Raw genomic sequence first — 18,743 nt, forward strand, 5'->3', positions numbered from 1 at the left:
CATAAAGCTCGCAGGTGTAGCTGCACACATTTTGATTAGTTCAACACCAAGGGAACTTGTGCACGCATCACGGTGAGGAATGCATGGTTAAAGATCAGTTTAAGAACGCATATATAGTCTTAATATGCAGCTTGTGCTGTCTACTAAGCCAAGTAGTAATTGCAACTGCAACCACTAAAAAAAAAATCTCAAGTTTTATTGAGGGCCTTTTTAGCAATGGCTTCAGGCCTTGTGTATGAACTATCCTCGAAATTAGTTTCAAATAAGAACATAAGAACATAAGAAATAGGAGCAGGAGTAGGCCATCTAGCCCTTGGAGCCTGCCCCGCCATTCGATAAGATCATGGCTGATCTGTCGTGGCTCAGTTCCACATTCCCGCCCTCTCCCCATAACCCTTAATCCCCTTGCCTATCAAAAACTTATCAACCCGCGTCTTAAATATATTTAGCGAGGCAGCCTTCACCACTTCAACGGGCAGAGAATTCCAGAGATTCACCACCCTTTGAGTGAAGAAGTTCCTCCTCAACTCCGTTCTAAACCGCCCCCCTCCCCTTTATCTTGAGGCTGTGCCCTCTAGTCCTACTGTCCTTTCTGAGCGGGAAGAGCCTCTCCACCGCTATCCTATCTTTCCCATTAATCATCTTATATGTCTCAATGAGATCTCCCCTCATTCTTCTAAACTCTAACGAGTACAAGCCTAGTTTATTCAGCCTCTCCTCATAGTTCAACCCCCTCAACTCCGGTATCAGCCTAGTAAACCTCCTCTGCACTCCCTCCAAGGCCAAAATATCCTTGCGTAAGTGTGGCGACCAAAACTGCACACAGTACTCCAGCTGCGGCCTCACCAGTGCCCTGTACCGTTGCAGCAAGACCTCCCTACTTTTATATTCAATCCCCCTCGCTATGAAGGCCAGCATCCCATTAGCCTTCCTGACCACCTGCTGCACCTGCAGGCTGGGTTTTTGCGACTCGTGCACAAGGACCCCGAGGTCCCTCTGTCCACCGTCCACCGTCGCATGCTGCAGTTTTTCGCCATGTAAGTAATAGTCCTTCCTACCATTATTCCTACCAAAATGGACCACAATACAGGTTTGGAAGGCCAGAGATATATTATGGTTCCATCAATGTACAAATTAGATGATGGCAAGAATAAAAAGCAGGTGCAATTGCATGATATCCCCAGATTCTTCCCCCACCCACCACACAAGAAATAAAAGCAGGAGTGAGTCACCAGGCCCTTCAAGCCTGCGCCATTCAATACGATCATGGCTGATCTATACCAGCCTCAACTCCTTTTTAGTACCATTTCCCCCAGCCCTCTTTTCCTCAATCTCTCAAATATTTATGCACCTCCACTTTAAATACTTCTAATGACTCAGCCTTCACCATCTTTTGGGACAGAGCATTCCAAGGTTCACCACTGTCTGAGAAGAAATTTCTACACACCTTAGTTTTAAATGACCTGCCCTTCATCTTATAGTTATGTCCTAGTAAAAGCATCTCACCATCTACCCTGTTAAGTCCCTTTGGGATCTTATGTTTGAATAAGGTCACCCTTCACTCTAAGTCCCAAGGAATACAGGCCCAAACTATTTAGTCTCTTCTGATAAGACAACCCTGGACTGCCTCCAATGTTACTATCCTTTTAAGGTAAGGGGACCAAGATTGATCATAGAATCCTTACAGTGCAGATGGCAACTATTTGGCCCATCAAGTCTGCATTGACCACAATGCCACCCAGGCCCTATCCCCACAAACTTATTTACCCTACTAACCCCCAACACTAAGGGACAATTATTCTATGCAATATTTCAGGTGAGGCATCACCAGTACAATTGTAACAAAACCTCCCTACATTTAAACTCCAATCCCTTTGCAATAAGGCCAAAATGCTGTTGCCTTCTCAACTACTTGAACTTGCTTGCTAGTTTTTGGCATTTGATGCACTAGAACACCTTGGTCCTTCTGTACTTTTCTCACCCACAGTCTCTCTCCATTTAAATAATAATCCGTCTTTTGATTCCTCCTACCAAAGTGCATGACCTCCCACTTGAAAATCTATTTGCCAGGTTTCTGCCCCATCAATCTATATCCCATTGCAGGATTACCATATCCTCATCATCTTTTCCACCCATCTTTGTATCATTGACGAACCTTTCATTAATGTAAATAATGAACAATTCAGATCCCTGATGTACTCCACTAGTTATATCTTTCCACATTGAAAGGGACCCATTTATTCCAACTGTTTTCTATCTGACCATCAGTTTTCAATCCATGCTAACACAATTCCTCCAATTCCACTGGCTTTTACTTTACGCACCGTGTCAAATACTTTTTGGAAATCTAAATACACTATATCTCCAGGTTCCCCTCTAAGATTTCTCTCTATTCCATACTCACAAGATTTGCGCAAATTTGTCAACAGTGATTTACCTTTCATAAAACCATGTTGATTAGGTTTGATTATATTCAGCGTTGCCCCAGGTGTTACACAAAGCTATATCAGAAGGTGTGACTTTAATGTGCTTTATGGTTACACCCTGAATGGATGTTTTATGATTACACCTTAGTTGGTACAGTCGCACCTTAATACCAGCAAACATATTTGCACTTCAGGGCTTTTTGACTATGCTCACCTCAGTCACGAGCACAGTTCTGTTTTCTACTCTCCAATCACTAATGTTAGTTTTCCTCAGGAAACATGGAAGGTTTAAATTCATTTTTAAAAGACTCAATTTTAAATACAGCATGACACTCTCTCTTCCTCCATGCCTCCCACCCACAATTTGGTAAATGTAGTTTATAAAGAAAGAAAACTTTAAACATGTAGTAGGTTAAAAAAAAACAGAAAACATCTTACCCAAGTAAAGCCAGAGATTTGCTGGTGCTTCCGGTAGCCAAGGATACTTGGACTCGCTTGCTTCCTATTTTGTATCTGTGCAAACTATTGACAGCCGAGATGGCTTCCTGGAGGTTCCCCATCTGAACTGTTGCCTTCAGCTGATAATCGGTATGAGGGCTTAGCTCCACATTCTTTACCTACATATCCAAGAGTTGGAACAAACAGAAATTCCAGTTATGGCTCATATTTGGGTAATTATGAAGTTTTGCTTTTTAAACTTGAGGTCTGTTTCAAATTAAATGCAAAAAATGTGTTAATAATCGAGAACTGCAGGCCCAATGTCAAACTAAAATTACAGCAATGCTAAGAAATAGTCATGCCTACTCCCCTCATGGCTCAAATGGCTAAATGCACCAGATGTGGAAGTGATTCATATGGACCATGTCAGGCCTACATTATGTGCTGAGGTAATATAGCCACTTGGGCAGCATAGAAAACACAAGATTTTAGTCTTCAGCCTAAATTACCTCTGCTCAACAGTACATGATTAGCAACCTGGGAAGAAGCTCTAGATCCAACCTGCCTGCTCTCATTTCCCCCCAAAAAAATTTTGATGAACTGCTTCTGTCTGGTATGTCAATTGTTAACTTGTTCAAATAAAACAGATCAATTAAATCCATAATCTGACAGGAAACCACATGCTGAAGCAGAGCTTCTCAATAACATAGGATTACAAAATCTATCAGCTAAACCGATCCTTCACCCTTAAAAAGTTAGACTATAAAAGCTGCAGACTAACTGCAGTACAATGACAATTTGTATCGTAGCTCCTCTCACTAAACACTCCCCTACCCTAGGGAAAAGATAACAAACATCATTACCAAATAAAGCTAATCAGGGGGAAGTGATGGCCTCGTGGCATCATCACTGGACTACTAATCCAGAAACTCAACCAATGTTCTGGGGGCCCACCACAGCAGACGGTAGAATTTGAATTCAATAAAAAGAATATTCAGGATTAAGCGTCTACTGATGACCGTGAAACCATTGTTGGTTGTCAGAAAAACACACCTGGTTCACTAATGTCCTTTAGGGGAGGAAATCTGCCATCCTTATCCAGCCTGTGACTCCAGAGCCACAGCAATGTGGTTGACTCTCAAGCCCTTGGGCAACTAAGGATGGGCAATAAATGCTGGCCAGCCAGTGACGCCCATTTCCACAAATGAGTAAAAATAAATTTTATTATGGGATGACACAGTGGTTAGTACTGCTGTCTCACAGCTCCAGGGACTCGGATTCGATTCCCGGCTTGGGTCTCCGTCTGTGTGGAGTTTGCATGTTCTCTCCAAGTCTGTGTGGGTTTCCTCCTACAATCCAAAGATGTGTGGTTTAGGTCGATTGACCATGCTAAATTGCCTCTTAGTGTCCCAGGATGTGTAGGTTAGAGGGATTAGTGGGGCAAATATGGGTGACAGGGTTGGGCCTAGGTGGAATTATTGCCAGTGCAGACTCCATAGGCCGAATTACCTCCTTCTGCACTGTAGCATTTCTATGAATAATCTTTAAAGCGACAGATTACAAAAATGCTACTGTCAGCTTCAGAGAATACTTTTGATGAATTTTTGAAAATGATTAAAAACATAATCACATTCAAAACCTCAACCTGAACAATGGCAACTTAGCAATAAACTAATTACAACATGCCACAACACAAATAACTTCCCTAATAGGAAAGAGAAAATCCATTGCCGATAAAGATTATTTTTAAAAAAAGCATCTGAAAAATGCAAACTACAACAGGGCCAAATTATCACTGAAATACATTCACAATATGGATGCAGACATTAAAGCATGGAAATTTTAATTGGCATTGGGCAACAGATGAAAGGATGAAGCACCATCACAAAACGCACACATTCTAAAAAAACTTGAAATTCAGTTTATGGTCAGGATTTTCCAAGAGCAACACAATCCAACAGTCAAATGGTACAAATCTGCAATTAATGCTCATTCAGGGTTCTTATCCTACCGATTCACCCAAAAGGCTTAGTTAGAAATTTACATTCCCAATTCTAACCCAACACAAACGTTCAGAAAAAAAAAATCTGCCTCTAAATACAGGACGTAACAGGTCACAAACTTCACAGCTACCACTAGCCTTGAAATTTAAAGTTCACCACACTAGACTGCAGCCACATATTCAGCCTGAAACCTTACTCTGAGCATTCAGTGAGTTTACCTTGCCATGCCGGGAGAAAATATCACGCAATGTTTGTTGTAGTTCCTTTCTGGACATCCTGTAATCCAAGTTGCTGACCTGTATGTCTGCTCCATTTGCAAATGGGCCAGTCTGAGAGTCAGAATAATGAGGCTGATTTGCATTTATAGGAGGAGGTCCATTTGAAAGGTTTGGGGATAGACTCCTAGGATAATTAAGAAAATGTCAAACAACATACACATTAAGCCTTTTCCAGAATTATGTACCAAAGCAGTGCTCATGCAGCCAAAGTTCCAATACTAAATTTCCACTCCAAGTACAAAACAACTCTGCTCAGATATCCTCTTTACTAATGGTAATTTTAAAAATTTGTTAACTCTTTTGACGATGTACTCTTTAAAGAGAGTACATAGAAGTTACCTTGCAGACCAGGTACCATGGCCTGGAGTAGGTGGTGTGTTAAGTCTCGAAACTGACAGCTTAGAGAAAGCAGAAGGGGAACTGACATGGAAATCAACTTTCTTCTCAATCTTATCTATAGGAGATTCCAGGGAACTTCTGGAAGTTGGAGTTTCTCTCCTATGAAATAAAAATGTAGATTTTAAACAGTATGCTTTCAATTTACTTCCTCCAAGTACTACTTGAAACATGTTTGTTATACTCAAGCACATTTAACATTAAGAGGTTTGTGTTTCAGTTGAATTTTGTTCGGATACAAGAGTGGCATTAGAAAACATAAATATTTTGTCTTGATGAAGAGAAAAACATTTGTGAAGACAATAGAGAGGCACCCAGTAACCAGGACTTAGCCCATATTGGGGAGGGGAGCTGATTTATCTATTCCCAGCATCTCCTATGACTAAATTCACAGGCCAATTAAATAAATTAGCCTTCAATACTCACTCCCCTCAAGATGCAAAACTCCATTAGGATGAATCACTTTTGAATAAATTGTTGATGCTAACTGCCAAATTATGATCTTTAGTGTCAGATACACCCAACATATTGTCGTCAGTTTCTCTGATTTACATTGGAACAGGCAAATAACAGCACTTCACCTGTTGCATTTATTATTCCAGTAGTACTTCACACTCCTGGGCTGTTAATTAATATTATACTACATGGCATCCAAGATGACATCTACTTGAATAAGAAGTGTGCTATGCAATCATGAATTCATTTCCAATTAAGTATTGTGTTCAAAATATTAATTTCCTTTCCAATGCAAAATTACCCATGGATTTCCTGTATGAGAAAAATTAAATGAACCAAATAGGAAAACCAGTCCTTAAACCTGAATGAACTCATACAAAGCATTTCAAACATTTGTTTATTCTACAGCTCGATAATTTAAATTAGCTGTATTAGTTGTGCTCAAGTAATTCCAAAAAGTGCACAAAGAATATAGAATTTAAACATTAGTTAGTTAATTTGAAAAAAAATTAAAAGCCAACCAATTTATAAATGTTAGATATAAACTCACTTAATATTTCCACCGAAAGAATCACCATTTCCAACATTTTTGGTGGCGGGGGGATAAAGGGATGCACAACGACTGACCGGTGGAGATTCAGTTCCTTGCTTTTTGATCTTCTGGGTATGTGCACTTTGCTTTGTTTTGGATTCCATGCCACAGAGCTCCTTACAAAATAAATAATTATCCACTTAAAACTGCACCATTTAATACAAAACAAAATGGCTTCAACAACTATATCAAACAGGAAATAAAAGCAGTCTTTAATTGAGTTGTAAATAAATATCCATGGAGTTAAATTTAAACAAAGCAGAGGAACCTTTGTTCTCTGAGCCATTGATGGAAGCAGAAATAAATGGAGAAGATAGTGATCTAATAACATGTTTTTGCTCTTGTTGAGCTGGGCCTTTATCAAAAGTTTCATTTTTCAGATCAAACTCCCAGTTACTAAAATTACAACAGTTAACACTGTCAAGACATTTCCCATGAATGCCAAGTTTTAGAATATTATCTATTTAAGGCTGGCATAGCTGTTAAGCTCACTTTTGCTGCCATTGTTGTGCTTCTACAGCATTAAATGTCCACATTTTCCAGGACCACCTCATACTTTCATTCTGTCAAGTAAACAATTTCAGGAACTAGCTGTACTCAGTTTAAGAAATCAAAATGCATTTTGTTCTGTTTTCATGAAACTTAGCTTAATCATGTGAAAACTCACAAGACAAACATTTATAAACAAATATCACGGGTGAACTGCAGCTCATTTTGGAAAATTAACACTGATATTTCCATTTGTCCACATTACTTGGCTCAATTCTGCAGTATAAAATACTAATGCCAAGGCATGTATGTATTTACTGTGATTTCAAAATGATTGAGGCGATTAAAATGAGATATCAAAAGATACCTTACTAAAAGAATTCCATTTCTGTGTTTACTGAAACTTGATAAACTACAGTAAACTAGTAGAGACATTGGTAAAACTTAATATTCACAGCCAGAAAAACTGCTCAACAGCAACTCCTGCTACATTTGGCATAATGGTGGGTCTACCAGTGGACTAAAAGCTTCCAAATTAAACTGTTAAGCATATAGCTCAAATACTATGTTGGAACCTAAACTTCCATACTGGGCAAACAATCACCAATTGAGTTGCTTAGCAGCAAGGGAAGGACCAAGAGAAACAAGACTAACTCCTTCATCAGCACCCTTTCTTTTCTGCTTCTTGATGCAGTGCACCTGTAACACACTAACTAATCAATCACTTATGAGTTCCATTCTGCATTAACTGTCTCAGAAGGAACTGTTTTCCCCGATTAAGGATTGATAGGAAATTCAGGCCAATCTACTGCTTTTGGCTTGTTAATGTGTACATAAAAATCTATCCAGATATCAAAGGAGGCAAATCAGTACACTTGATTGTCCATAATGCTGAACCGCATTCTCTTCTTACTAATGACTGCTTTGGAAAGAAACTGGTCACCAATTACACAAATAAAGTCTGTTGCGTAATCAATGCAAAAATGATAGAAAAAGATCACTAAGTTACCTCTGAAAAATGTTAAATGCATACTTTTATCCATCTTCAGAATTTACAAAACAAACTTATTTCAGAGTGACCTCTTACTGCCACCTCATCAGGTGAACATCAATATAGAATTCCAACAGAACTGGGCTACTCCCAATCTTATCTCAACTCGCATTTCAAAAATGGAGCAAATACGACACTAGACAGTAATCCAGTACAATGCATATTAGAATATATTACGTGCAAGATTATTAACAACGTCACATTTGCAATCATACACAAAATGTTCCAAATCCACTGTTGAAGATCTGACAAAGGATAGAGAACTCAAACATGATGGAGAACAAAGATGGACAAATCAAACAAAACCTTTATGGGTGTCTAAGCAATAAGGTTTTCAATTTGCACAATATTCAAAGAGCTGGATGAAGAAAAGTTTCAAAGTCTTACAAATTATAAATGATGGTTGGGAGTGAAGAAACTGCACTTTTGGTGTGCCTCATCAATCATATTCAATTAATCCTTTTGCAGTGCAGTCATGTAGAAAATATGGCACACATTTAAACACAGCAATATCTTGCAAAGTCCAACTTAATGTTTTTTATTCGCACTGTGTGAGGGAGCATGGACACAGAGAACAGTTATCTTTAACACTCAACAACACAGGCAGAGACTTGGTTTAATATCTCATTAAACATGCATTTTCTTTGAACAAATGCAGCAAAAACAATTGGTACTTGGTCAGAAGGTCATCTTTCTAAAGGAACTGGTTAAATTATCTCGTTTGCAGTGAGATTATAGTGTTCACTATTAAGAGAGACAATTAAATGCTCCATGGACACAATAGTTGGGAGGAAGTGGTGTCAGAGGGAAGGTCTCCAGAGTTGAGATGCAAGAGTGGGCATACTGTTCACTTTTATTTAGGGGTTCAAGAGTGTAATTCTGTACATTTCAACAGAAAATGGATTGGATTACAAATACTTGTGAAAGATCAGGCTTGAATATCATACAGGATTCCTTCATTCCACTTTTGTGTGTTGCTTCCTTTCTTAGCCAGTTTTCTCTGCCTTGCTTCTTTCCTGACAACAATGATTGATTACTCTCCAGTATCTTTCCCAAGTGCCATTAATTTTAACAGCAAGGATTGGGAGACTACGTATATGTGTGGGGAGAAATGTTGTCGAGCCCGATGTTCTTTTTATCTTTTGGGCTACGTACATAAGCTTCCAACAAGTTTATCTGATCGCACAAAAGAGCAAGAAGTTGGGGTTGAACCTGGAACTTTACTAGTCTGTATCAACAGCTCATCACAAAAACAGGCCCAATAATTCCTCAACTTTTAACTTCAATTTCAATGACAATTGTGTAGCATCACAACCCTCAAATGAATCACAGGGTTTACTTTGCTTTGGATACTGTTGTTTTTTTTTGAGCCTTATTACACAAGGATGTTTCATCCTTTCTCCTTTTATACAGAATATAGATAAGCTGGCATTGGACTGGGGTGAGCACAGTTAGAAGTCTCACAACACCAAGTTAAAGTCCAATAGGTTTATTTGGTACCACAAGCTTTCAGGGCACTGCTCCTTCATCAGGGAAGTACTCACCTGATGAAGGAGCAGTGCTCCAAAAGCTCGTGATACCAAATTAACCTATTGGGCTTTCAACGTGGTGTTGTGAGACTTCTTACTGCACCCATTTATACAGAAATTGGTAACAGTAATATCTGAGCTGCATTAAATGAACAATTTACCTGTAAACTTCTGACATTGCTGTCTTTAACTGCAGATCCTTGAGGTGTCTGTGAATTCTTTACTGCATAATTTTTACCATTCTGTGACTGCTCATCGAGGCCTTTGTTCCGCTGAGAGAGTTTTGTCAACTTGCTAGCCTTTTTAGGGGATTTTGCTTTTTCAACTGTTAAAGAGTTATTTTTGCTCTCACAAAGATCTTTGTTTTTTGGGGTAAATGATACTAGGATCTTGTTGCCAAAGACGTCTTCATTTTCCATACGTTTCTGTGCACGCTCAGCACTCTCCTGGCTTGTAAAACGAAGGATTGCGCTGCTGCCAGAAATGCTTAAAACTTTTCCACCACAATTATCAGACAAACGGCGTAGTCTGTTGCTCACTTGCTTGCTGTCTCTGTTGAGTGGTAAATTGTAGGCATATAAAAGAGTATGGCATTGCTGAAAAGCAAGAAAGCAATTGAATCAACAAGAGTGTGACAAAACAAGAGTGAAAGTGAAGTCAAATTTGATTTTTTTGGTTAACTTTTCAGCAATATTTTAATGCAAATACACTTTTTAAAAAGCTGGCTGAAGTTGCGGGATCCCCATAATTCAATTACTTCCAACTGAAAGATCGCAATTACAAAGTACCTGAGCTACCTTTACTTTCAGTGTGAAAACCTAAAGCATTGCTCAGTGATGCAGGAGAAAATCAGCCTTATTAATGGGAAAACAAATTAACAGACTGTATTAGTCAGTAAAGTAGCCACATCTACAAATATTAAGAGCTCCCATTAGAATCTAACAAAATATAGCCCTCTTGGGGATTATTTAAGATGTAACATTGTATGTACACAATTTCATAATAGGATAAAGAAGATTTCAGCATTGGGGGGAGGGCAGCACGGTGGCACAGTGGTTAGCGCCAGGGACCCAGGTTGAATTCCGGCCTTGGGTGACTGTGTGGAGTTTGCACCTTCTCCCTGTGTCTGCGTGGGTTTCCAAAAATGTGCAGACTGGGGGGAATCAGCAGGATAAATGTGTGGGGTTATGGGGATAGGGGCTGGGTAAAATAGTCTGTCGGAGAGTTGATGCAGAGTCAAATGGCCTCCTTCTGCATTGCAGGGATTCTATGAACTGAAATGCTGCAAAGAGAAAACGGATATGGGAAAATTGCCTAATGAACCAAGTCTCAAACAATCCACTAATTCTTCAGATCTCATCATTTGTTAATCTTAATTTAGACAATTATTTTAGGAGATACTTACTGGCACTTTTTCAGGTAATCTCGGTGGTAAGTTAGAAACAAATTCCTCAAATTTGATATGCTTATGTGCGTGTTGTAAAAGTGCATCTGAAACTTGATTCTTATGCACCAAAATAATCTGAAAACCGTGTCGATGTCGAAGGTCACTCAGTTCTAAGGCAAAGTTAACATCAGCTGCAGAACGATAAAGTCACAATTATGAGAAAAAATAAATTCTGACTGAAATCAAGTTTTCATCCTTCTATTTCAAACTACAAAAGCCTGGGCAACGTTCACTCTTTTCTCAGTACTTTATTATGAAATGCTCGTGAGGGCTGACACAAAGTTAAACTGATAAGTGAATATTTTGCAAAATTTGCCTTGATCTCCACCCAAGAAGGTACATTCTGCTGCTGTGTTATAGATTCGTCTATTTTCATTATCATATTCTGGATCTCCAAAACCTAAAATATTGGTGTTTAAGAGTCCCAATCCCAATTAATTTACATTTTCCACTGTGGCAATAACATCACGAGGCTGCTTTCTAGATCCTGTTCCTTCCCTGTCTTTCAAATAAAAATAATAGTTTTGTAGCACTGATTACTTACAGGACACCAAAATAACGGTGGATGGAGCTGTGTGAGTGTCAGCAAATCGCCTCAAACTCTGTCTAAGTTTGTCGTCTGCAGCATTCTTTGCTGTTGCATTGATATGTGCAACTGTCACCTGCAACACACAGGGATACAATACAAATTTTCAATCACTAAACCTCAGAGCTAAAAGGTATGAGCACTGTCTCATACACATAATCCAGGGAGCTGACTTAAGAACAAGGGGTGATGGGGTAAAGTTACCTAACCTGACAAGATCAAACTGAACACGCATTTTGTAATTTTGAAGTCAATGGAATATTACAAAATCGAGGAGGTTTTTATTTGAATGCAAACAACATCAGCATATATTTACTAACCTTCCAAATGTTTAAAATGCAATAAATATTCATCATTCTTTTACTTTAAAAACTTTTCATGGCAAACTGCTCATTTCTTTCGTTTAGGTGAACAGGACATTATACTCCATGGATTCAGAAAGTACAATTGACTGGTATTTACAATTTGTACAGCTGTCTTACCTGGCAGTTGTTAAGTTCCTGGATAACTTCCTTATTCTCTTTGCTAATATCACACACACACATGAATTCTGCCTCCCTATGGCCCTGAAAAAATCGTTGACGGATTCGCTGCACTATTGTCATGGCCGATCGTCCTGTTGGGACGGAACAATTTTCTATATCCCAAAACACCCCGATAGGAGGTAGATTCTCCTGCTGTCCTAACGTACCAACATCAGGTGACCCTGTAAAAATAAATCCCAGAATTAGACGCACATTTTCTAGTGCATTTTCTTTTGAGTAACTGTTACAGCTTACAATTAAACATTCTATCATTATTTCTTTAATTTACAGCTAACAAAAAAAAGTGTTCATTAACCATTACTGACATCCATTATTCAAGTATCAAGAAACATTTTGATATAAACAAGACCAAAGGTAATCACATTAGAACAGTACGTTATGAAATGGAAGCCAATGTAAATAACATTATGGAAGGACCGTAAAGGGAGTAAGCTAGCTGGATGGTATTTTAAAATCAGTTGTATTTGCACAACTGAAGGTTTTAAACTGGCTTTCAGGCATCCATGTGAAAGAAATACTGAACGGAGTCTTCTGTTCAAGAGTCTGAGTTCAGTGAGGAGCGCAGAATGGAAATCATAGAACGCTACAGTGCAGAAAGAGGCCATCCGGCCCATCGAGTCTGCACCGACCACAATCCCACCCATTCCCCACCCCCATATTCCCACATATTTTACCTGCCAATCTCTCTAACCTACACATCTCAGAACACTAAGGGGCAATTTTAGCATGGCCAATCAATCCAACCCGCACATCCCCGGACTGCGGGAGGAAACGGAGCACCCGGAGGAAACCCATGCAGACATGAGGAGAACGTGCAAACTCCACACAGACAGCCACCTGAGCCGGGAATCAAACCCAGGTCCATGGAGCTATGAGGCAGCACTGTTGACCGCTGTGCTCCCGTGCCGCCCTAATAATAATGTTGAAGACTGAGCTGTAGTCAATAAATAGGAGACTAACATAGGTGTCCTTGTTACCTAGGTTTTCCAGGGTTGAGCGCAGGGTCAGGGAAATGGCATCTGTTGTGGACCTGTTGTGGCAGTAGGCGAACTGTAGTGGATCCAGGTAGACTTTCTAATGACCTCTCACTGTACTAAAGGTAACGTTGTATAGTCCCAGTTGACGTTAGGCTGCTTTCCCCTTTGAGTGGGAGAGCTGACTAGTGGTGATTTAACCTGAGGGTCATCACTCTTCAGGCGAGGGGCAAGGTTAAGAAGGCGGAACCTTCATGAATAACCTCAGCTGCTACAGGAATTGAATCCATGCTGTTGGTTTCACTCCACATCACCAACCATCCCAGGAATCGGTCTAGAATTTGCATATTGCATTTGCCTTCCTAATTGCTTTCTGTATATTATCTTTCAATAACTTATGAAAACAGACACGAAGATCCTTTGGGCGTTAAAGGGGAATTTAAGGGGAAGGGGAATTTTACAGTAACTTCAATGCAGTGTTAATATAAGCCTTACTTGTAACTAATAAATAAACTTTTACTTCATTTTACTTTAAAACTTACCAACCTCTCGCCATTTCTGACCAAAGTCAGATCTTCTGGAACTTTTTGAGGATGTGACCAGCAGAGTGGACGAGGGTGAATCAGGGGATGTTGTGTATCTGGACTTTCAAAAGGCTTTTGACAAGGTCCCACACAAGAGATTAGTGAGCAAAATTAAAGCTCATGGTATTGGGGGCAATGTATCGACATGGACAGAGAACTGATTGGCAGACAGGAAACAGAGAGTTGGAACAAACGGGTCCCTCTCAGAGTGGCAGGCAGCGACCAGTGGGGCACCGTAGGGCCCAGCGCCGGGACCCCAGCTATCCACAACATACACCAATGATTTGGACGAAACATACAGATAACGCCAAGCCGGGCGGCAGCATGTGCTGCGAGGAAGATGCTAAGAGGAATGATTTTTAAAGTTTATTTATTAGTGTCACAAGAAGGCTTACATCTGCGTGGGTTTCCTCCCACAGTCCAAAGATGTGCAGGTTAGGTTGATTGGCCATGCAAAATTTACCTGGGTGTCCCGGGATGTGTAGGTTAGGGGGATTAGTGGGGTAAATGTGTGGGGTCCTCGTTCAAAGTTCCGAGAACTTAATTGCTAAAGTTCATACTGCCGTCAAGAAAACTGACTTTTGACCTCACATGAGATTAAGTTCTCTGCCCATCAAGTTTCCCACTGCTGGCGGGTCTGTAAGATTCCGCCCACGATATATTTTCCATTTAAAAGGAATAATAGAAGGAATCTGACTGGTAATTATTGGTTTCGAATCCTTCAGCACCACAACCAGGCTCCTGGAACTAAATTAACTCGCACCCATTTGAATCCAACAGCAATTTATGTTGACCCTAATTTGTGTGAACAACAAGCAAAACGTTGGACATTTTCAGTGGCATGTGGGCATCAAATCAACTGGTGAATGGTTCAATAATTTAGTAACAGTTGCTCAAAGGGTGGTGAATCTCTGGAATTCTCTGCCCGTTGAAGTGGTGGAGGCTACCTCGCTAAATATTTTTAAGACGCGGGTTGATGGGTTTTTGATAAGAAAGGGGATTAAGGGTTATGGGGAGAGGGCGGGAATGTGGAACTGAGCCACGACAGATCAGCCATGATCTTATTGAATGGCGGGGCAGGCTCGAAGGGCTAGTTGGCCTACTCCTGCTCCTATTTCTTATGTAACTTATTTCTTGAAGGAAAAGATCCATGACTATGACAATTAATTAAAAATTAATCAACTGAGCTTCGAAATGCTGGCTAATATAACAGAATATATTTTTAATTTAGAAAACTTAAGTTAGAAGGAACTAAATGGCTTGATTTGGGGACAATAGAACATATTTAAAATTCAACACAAAATAATCAACAGTTAAGAGCGGGTTTCTTCCCACAGTCCAAAGATGCGTGGATTAGGTTGATTGGCCAAGCTAAATTGACCCTCAGTGTCTGGGGGATAGTAGAGTAAATAAGTGGGGTTATGGGGATAGGTGAGATTGTTGTCAGTGCAAACTCGAAGGGCCAAATGGTCTCCTTATGCACTGTAGAGATTCTATGAACAGCAAAATGCCTGATCTTCTAACTGTTTTGACTGACACTCTGTCTTACTTATTCTGATTAGGTGTGATTGTCATTCCCAATTGATCTTGGGAAGAACACTATACCAAGCATCCTGAAAATAAAAATGGTTGGGACAGCACAATCTCTAAAGTACACCTGTGCTTGACACTCACAGTCATTACTAAAATTGACCACACAATGTTCTTTAGCCTGCTTCCAAGGTGGCTCAATGAATAGTCGCACCTGGCACTGTGGAAATTAAGGTTCAACTTTTGAACCGAGTCTATGCTGAGTGAGCAGCGATTAGGCAGAGTGGTAATAGAGATGCTCTAATTGTCCGATACAGTCCTACGCTGGGCAAGGTGAATGGAAGAAAGGGGCGGATGGATCGTGAGGTCAGTCACAATTCCTACTCCTTACTACTATTCAGTAACTCTAAAACTTCAGTTTAAGTGAAGGAGGATGGGGTTTGGTTGTGATGCCTCCCTTACCAATGAACAATCAAGGTTTGCCAACCACGCAAGAAGTTTGATTTCCTTGGTACAACATAACTAAAGTGCCCTCTCTACAGTTATATAAACATATATGAATATATATTGCATATGTAGTAAATAATCTATTTCCTGATATTGGCTTTCCTTAATAGTTTGTAATTCAAAAACTTTGAAAAGTGCTGATCATAAGCAATGGGTGGAACGGTGGTTAGCACTGCTGCCTCAGCACAGCAGTGAGGGGCCGAGGTTCAATTCCGGCCTGGGATGACACTGTAGAGTTTACTTTTTACTTTATTTTATTTAGTGATGTCATGTTAATACTGCAATGAAGTTACTGTGAAAATCCCCTAGTTGCCACACTCCGGTGCATGTTCGGGTACACTGAGGGAGAATTTAGCATGGCCAATGCACCTGACCAGCACGGCTTTCGGACTATGGCAAGAAACTGGAGCACCTGGTGGTAACCCTTGTGATATAGAGATTCTGGTGTTGGACAGGGGTAAACACAGTAAGAAGTCTCAGAACACCAGGTTTAAGTCCAGTTTACTATGTAAACTGGTTGGACTTAAACTGATTGGACTTAAACCTGGTGTTGTAACCCTCGCAGACAGGGGGAGAATGGGCAGACTCCACGCAAACAATAACCCAAGTAGAGGATCGAACCCAGGTCAGCATCCTGAAAATAGTTTGCATGTCAGCAGTTTGCACATTTCCCCTGCGTTCTGCATGAGTTTCCTCCAGGTGCTCAGGTTTCCTCCCACACTCCAAAGATGTGCAGGTTAGGTGGATCGGCCATGCTAAGTTACCCCTTAGTGTCCAAAGATGTGTCGATTAGGAGGATTAGTGTTGTAAATACATGGGGTTTTGGGGTTAGGGCCTTTCTAAAATAGTCAGCTGCACAGTCAATGCAGACATGATGAGACAAGTGGTTTCCTTTTGCACTGTACTGATTCTATGAATGTAGCAGAGCCCCAAAGCTTTAAATATTTCATCTGAATACTCCTTCCCAAAAAATATAATTAAACTTTATTAGAGGGATGGGAGCAGTGGTTTCAATGTGGACATATAATGGTTGAGAATAAATTATTGTTTTTTTTTGAAAGAAAAAGTTAGTATCAATGGGAAAGATTAATAGAGCATAAGTTAGGATAACACTGCAATCAGACATACCATATTTTTGCGGCTGAAGGCCCAAGCTTCCTGTTGCTAAAATTGGTGCCTCTGCAGTTTGGCCTTCCATTTGAACACCATTACACAAAGACCTGGGTACTGGAACAGGCTGTACAGGAGGAGCGATATTTGGCCAAATCTTTGTAACGTCTATAACAGGACGCCTGGGTGGCTGCAAAAAGATTTTTAAAAAAACAACTAGGACAACTCTTCAGGTTACATGCAAAGCAACTTGTTTTAACTTTAAGAAATTCATTAAAAAGTATTATTTCTACAAATAAATTAACAGGCAACAGATATTTGTGCATCAGAAATGTACCAGGTTACATTATTCTGTGCAGATTTCTGCTTTTACAATACCAAAGTCAATCATACATTCGCAAAGAAGGACAACTCTTAAGATCTACAGTGCATAAGAAGGCCATTTGGCCCATCAAGTCTGCACCAACACTAATTCCACCCAGGCCCTATTGCCGTAATCCCATGTATTGACCCTGCTAGTCCCCCTGACACTAAGGGGCAATTTAGCATAGCTAATCAACCTAACCCGCACATTTCTGGAGTGTGGAAGGAAACCGGAACAGCTGAGGAAACCCATGCAGATACTCGTTTGAAATCACAATATCTGAAAATGATATTTTTATTTTGCCAATTATTTAATCAGTAATATGGTTCACATTAAAACGCAATTATCTTTTAACGCGGCTCAGCACTGTTACATATTTAAGGGGACAGTAATTACAGATCAGGGGCGGAATTTCTCTTCCCAGGTCCCAATCTTATGAGATGAAATGTCAGCTGGGAACAGACAAATAGGATTGTTTTGGAGAGGGATGCCCACGTAAGGCCATTTCTGAGAGCTGTGTCCAATTAAGGACAGCAGGAGAGCCCCAGATCTGTAGGGCCAATAGGAGGTAATCCAGTACTGGAGTAGTATGGGCACCATCAAGAGAGGTGGATGCTGCTACTCTCAGTAGGGGAACAAGGGGTGCCTCAAGATGGAGACACTCTCTCAAGACTTTTGAGTGTGTAAGTCCAGAATGTGGCCACAGAGGTCAGGCCATCATTGTGGAAGGAAGTCACTCTAAATTGAGCCTACAGACCCAACTACAGTTCTCTGGGAGATCATTAAATGTTGCATACTTGGGAGTTGGACTCACTGAGATTCTCTCCCATTTTCAAGAGCGGTTATCACAGTTTGCTTTTCCACCTTTCTTAGCATCCAGTTGGAAAAACATTGAATAACAGTTTTACTGCACAATGCTGGACATGGTGAATAGTGATCAAAATGGAAGAAAAAATGTCTCTAAAAAGGTCTGCTGTAGAATGGTGCAGTTGTTAGACATCTGGTACTTTTCAAAGCCACACAAAAGGGCTTTCATAGCTAATTCCATCAGGAGATGAATGTTTAAAAAATATTTTCTTTTTTCAATTTATCAGGTGTGTCCTCTTGTAGGCTGGAGTTTTCTGGCTGTTCCTGGTTGCAGGGGGATGCATACAACGAGAATTGACAGTGGCAGGATCAGAAAATCTTGCTGCCAGCCAACTATGGGCCTCCTCTGCGGCCATGGAACACACCGTGGGGGTGCGTGGAAAATCTCACCCATAATTTCGGCTCCTTCCCATGAAATGCACACAGGGACATCATCATTAGGAATAGATCAAGCTTGAACACAATGACACCCTCATCTCCACTGCTGAACCACTTGCTATTAATACTCAACTGGGTCAATTACTGTAGATACATCAATACAATTGTACACATAGCATTTTGGAATAGTGGA

At 40.3% G+C, this 18,743-nt stretch overlaps 1 protein-coding gene across 3 annotated transcripts in view; it reads right to left on the reverse strand.

The window, feature by feature from the left end:
- Window positions 1–18,743, reverse strand: part of marf1 (meiosis regulator and mRNA stability factor 1) — a 63,069-nt gene that overhangs the window by 26,992 nt on the left and 17,334 nt on the right. For all 3 annotated transcript variants that reach the window (XM_080207022.1, XM_080207021.1, XM_080207020.1), the window contains exons 4-12: window positions 16,960–17,131; window positions 12,174–12,397; window positions 11,650–11,767; window positions 11,064–11,236; window positions 9,820–10,254; window positions 6,548–6,705; window positions 5,485–5,643; window positions 5,086–5,269; window positions 2,865–3,043 (exon numbers count right to left, since the gene is read on the reverse strand). In XM_080207022.1, the coding sequence (XP_080063148.1) occupies window positions 2,865–3,043; window positions 5,086–5,269; window positions 5,485–5,643; window positions 6,548–6,705; window positions 9,820–10,254; window positions 11,064–11,236; window positions 11,650–11,767; window positions 12,174–12,397; window positions 16,960–17,131 (1,802 nt within the window). The remainder of the gene's footprint in view (window positions 1–2,864; window positions 3,044–5,085; window positions 5,270–5,484; window positions 5,644–6,547; window positions 6,706–9,819; window positions 10,255–11,063; window positions 11,237–11,649; window positions 11,768–12,173; window positions 12,398–16,959; window positions 17,132–18,743) is intronic.

The sequence above is a fragment of the Carcharhinus amblyrhynchos genome, chromosome 18, assembly GCF_965287045.1.
Source record: "Carcharhinus amblyrhynchos chromosome 18, sCarAmb.v2.hapA, whole genome shotgun sequence".
Classification (NCBI taxonomy): domain Eukaryota; kingdom Metazoa; phylum Chordata; class Chondrichthyes; order Carcharhiniformes; family Carcharhinidae; genus Carcharhinus; species Carcharhinus amblyrhynchos.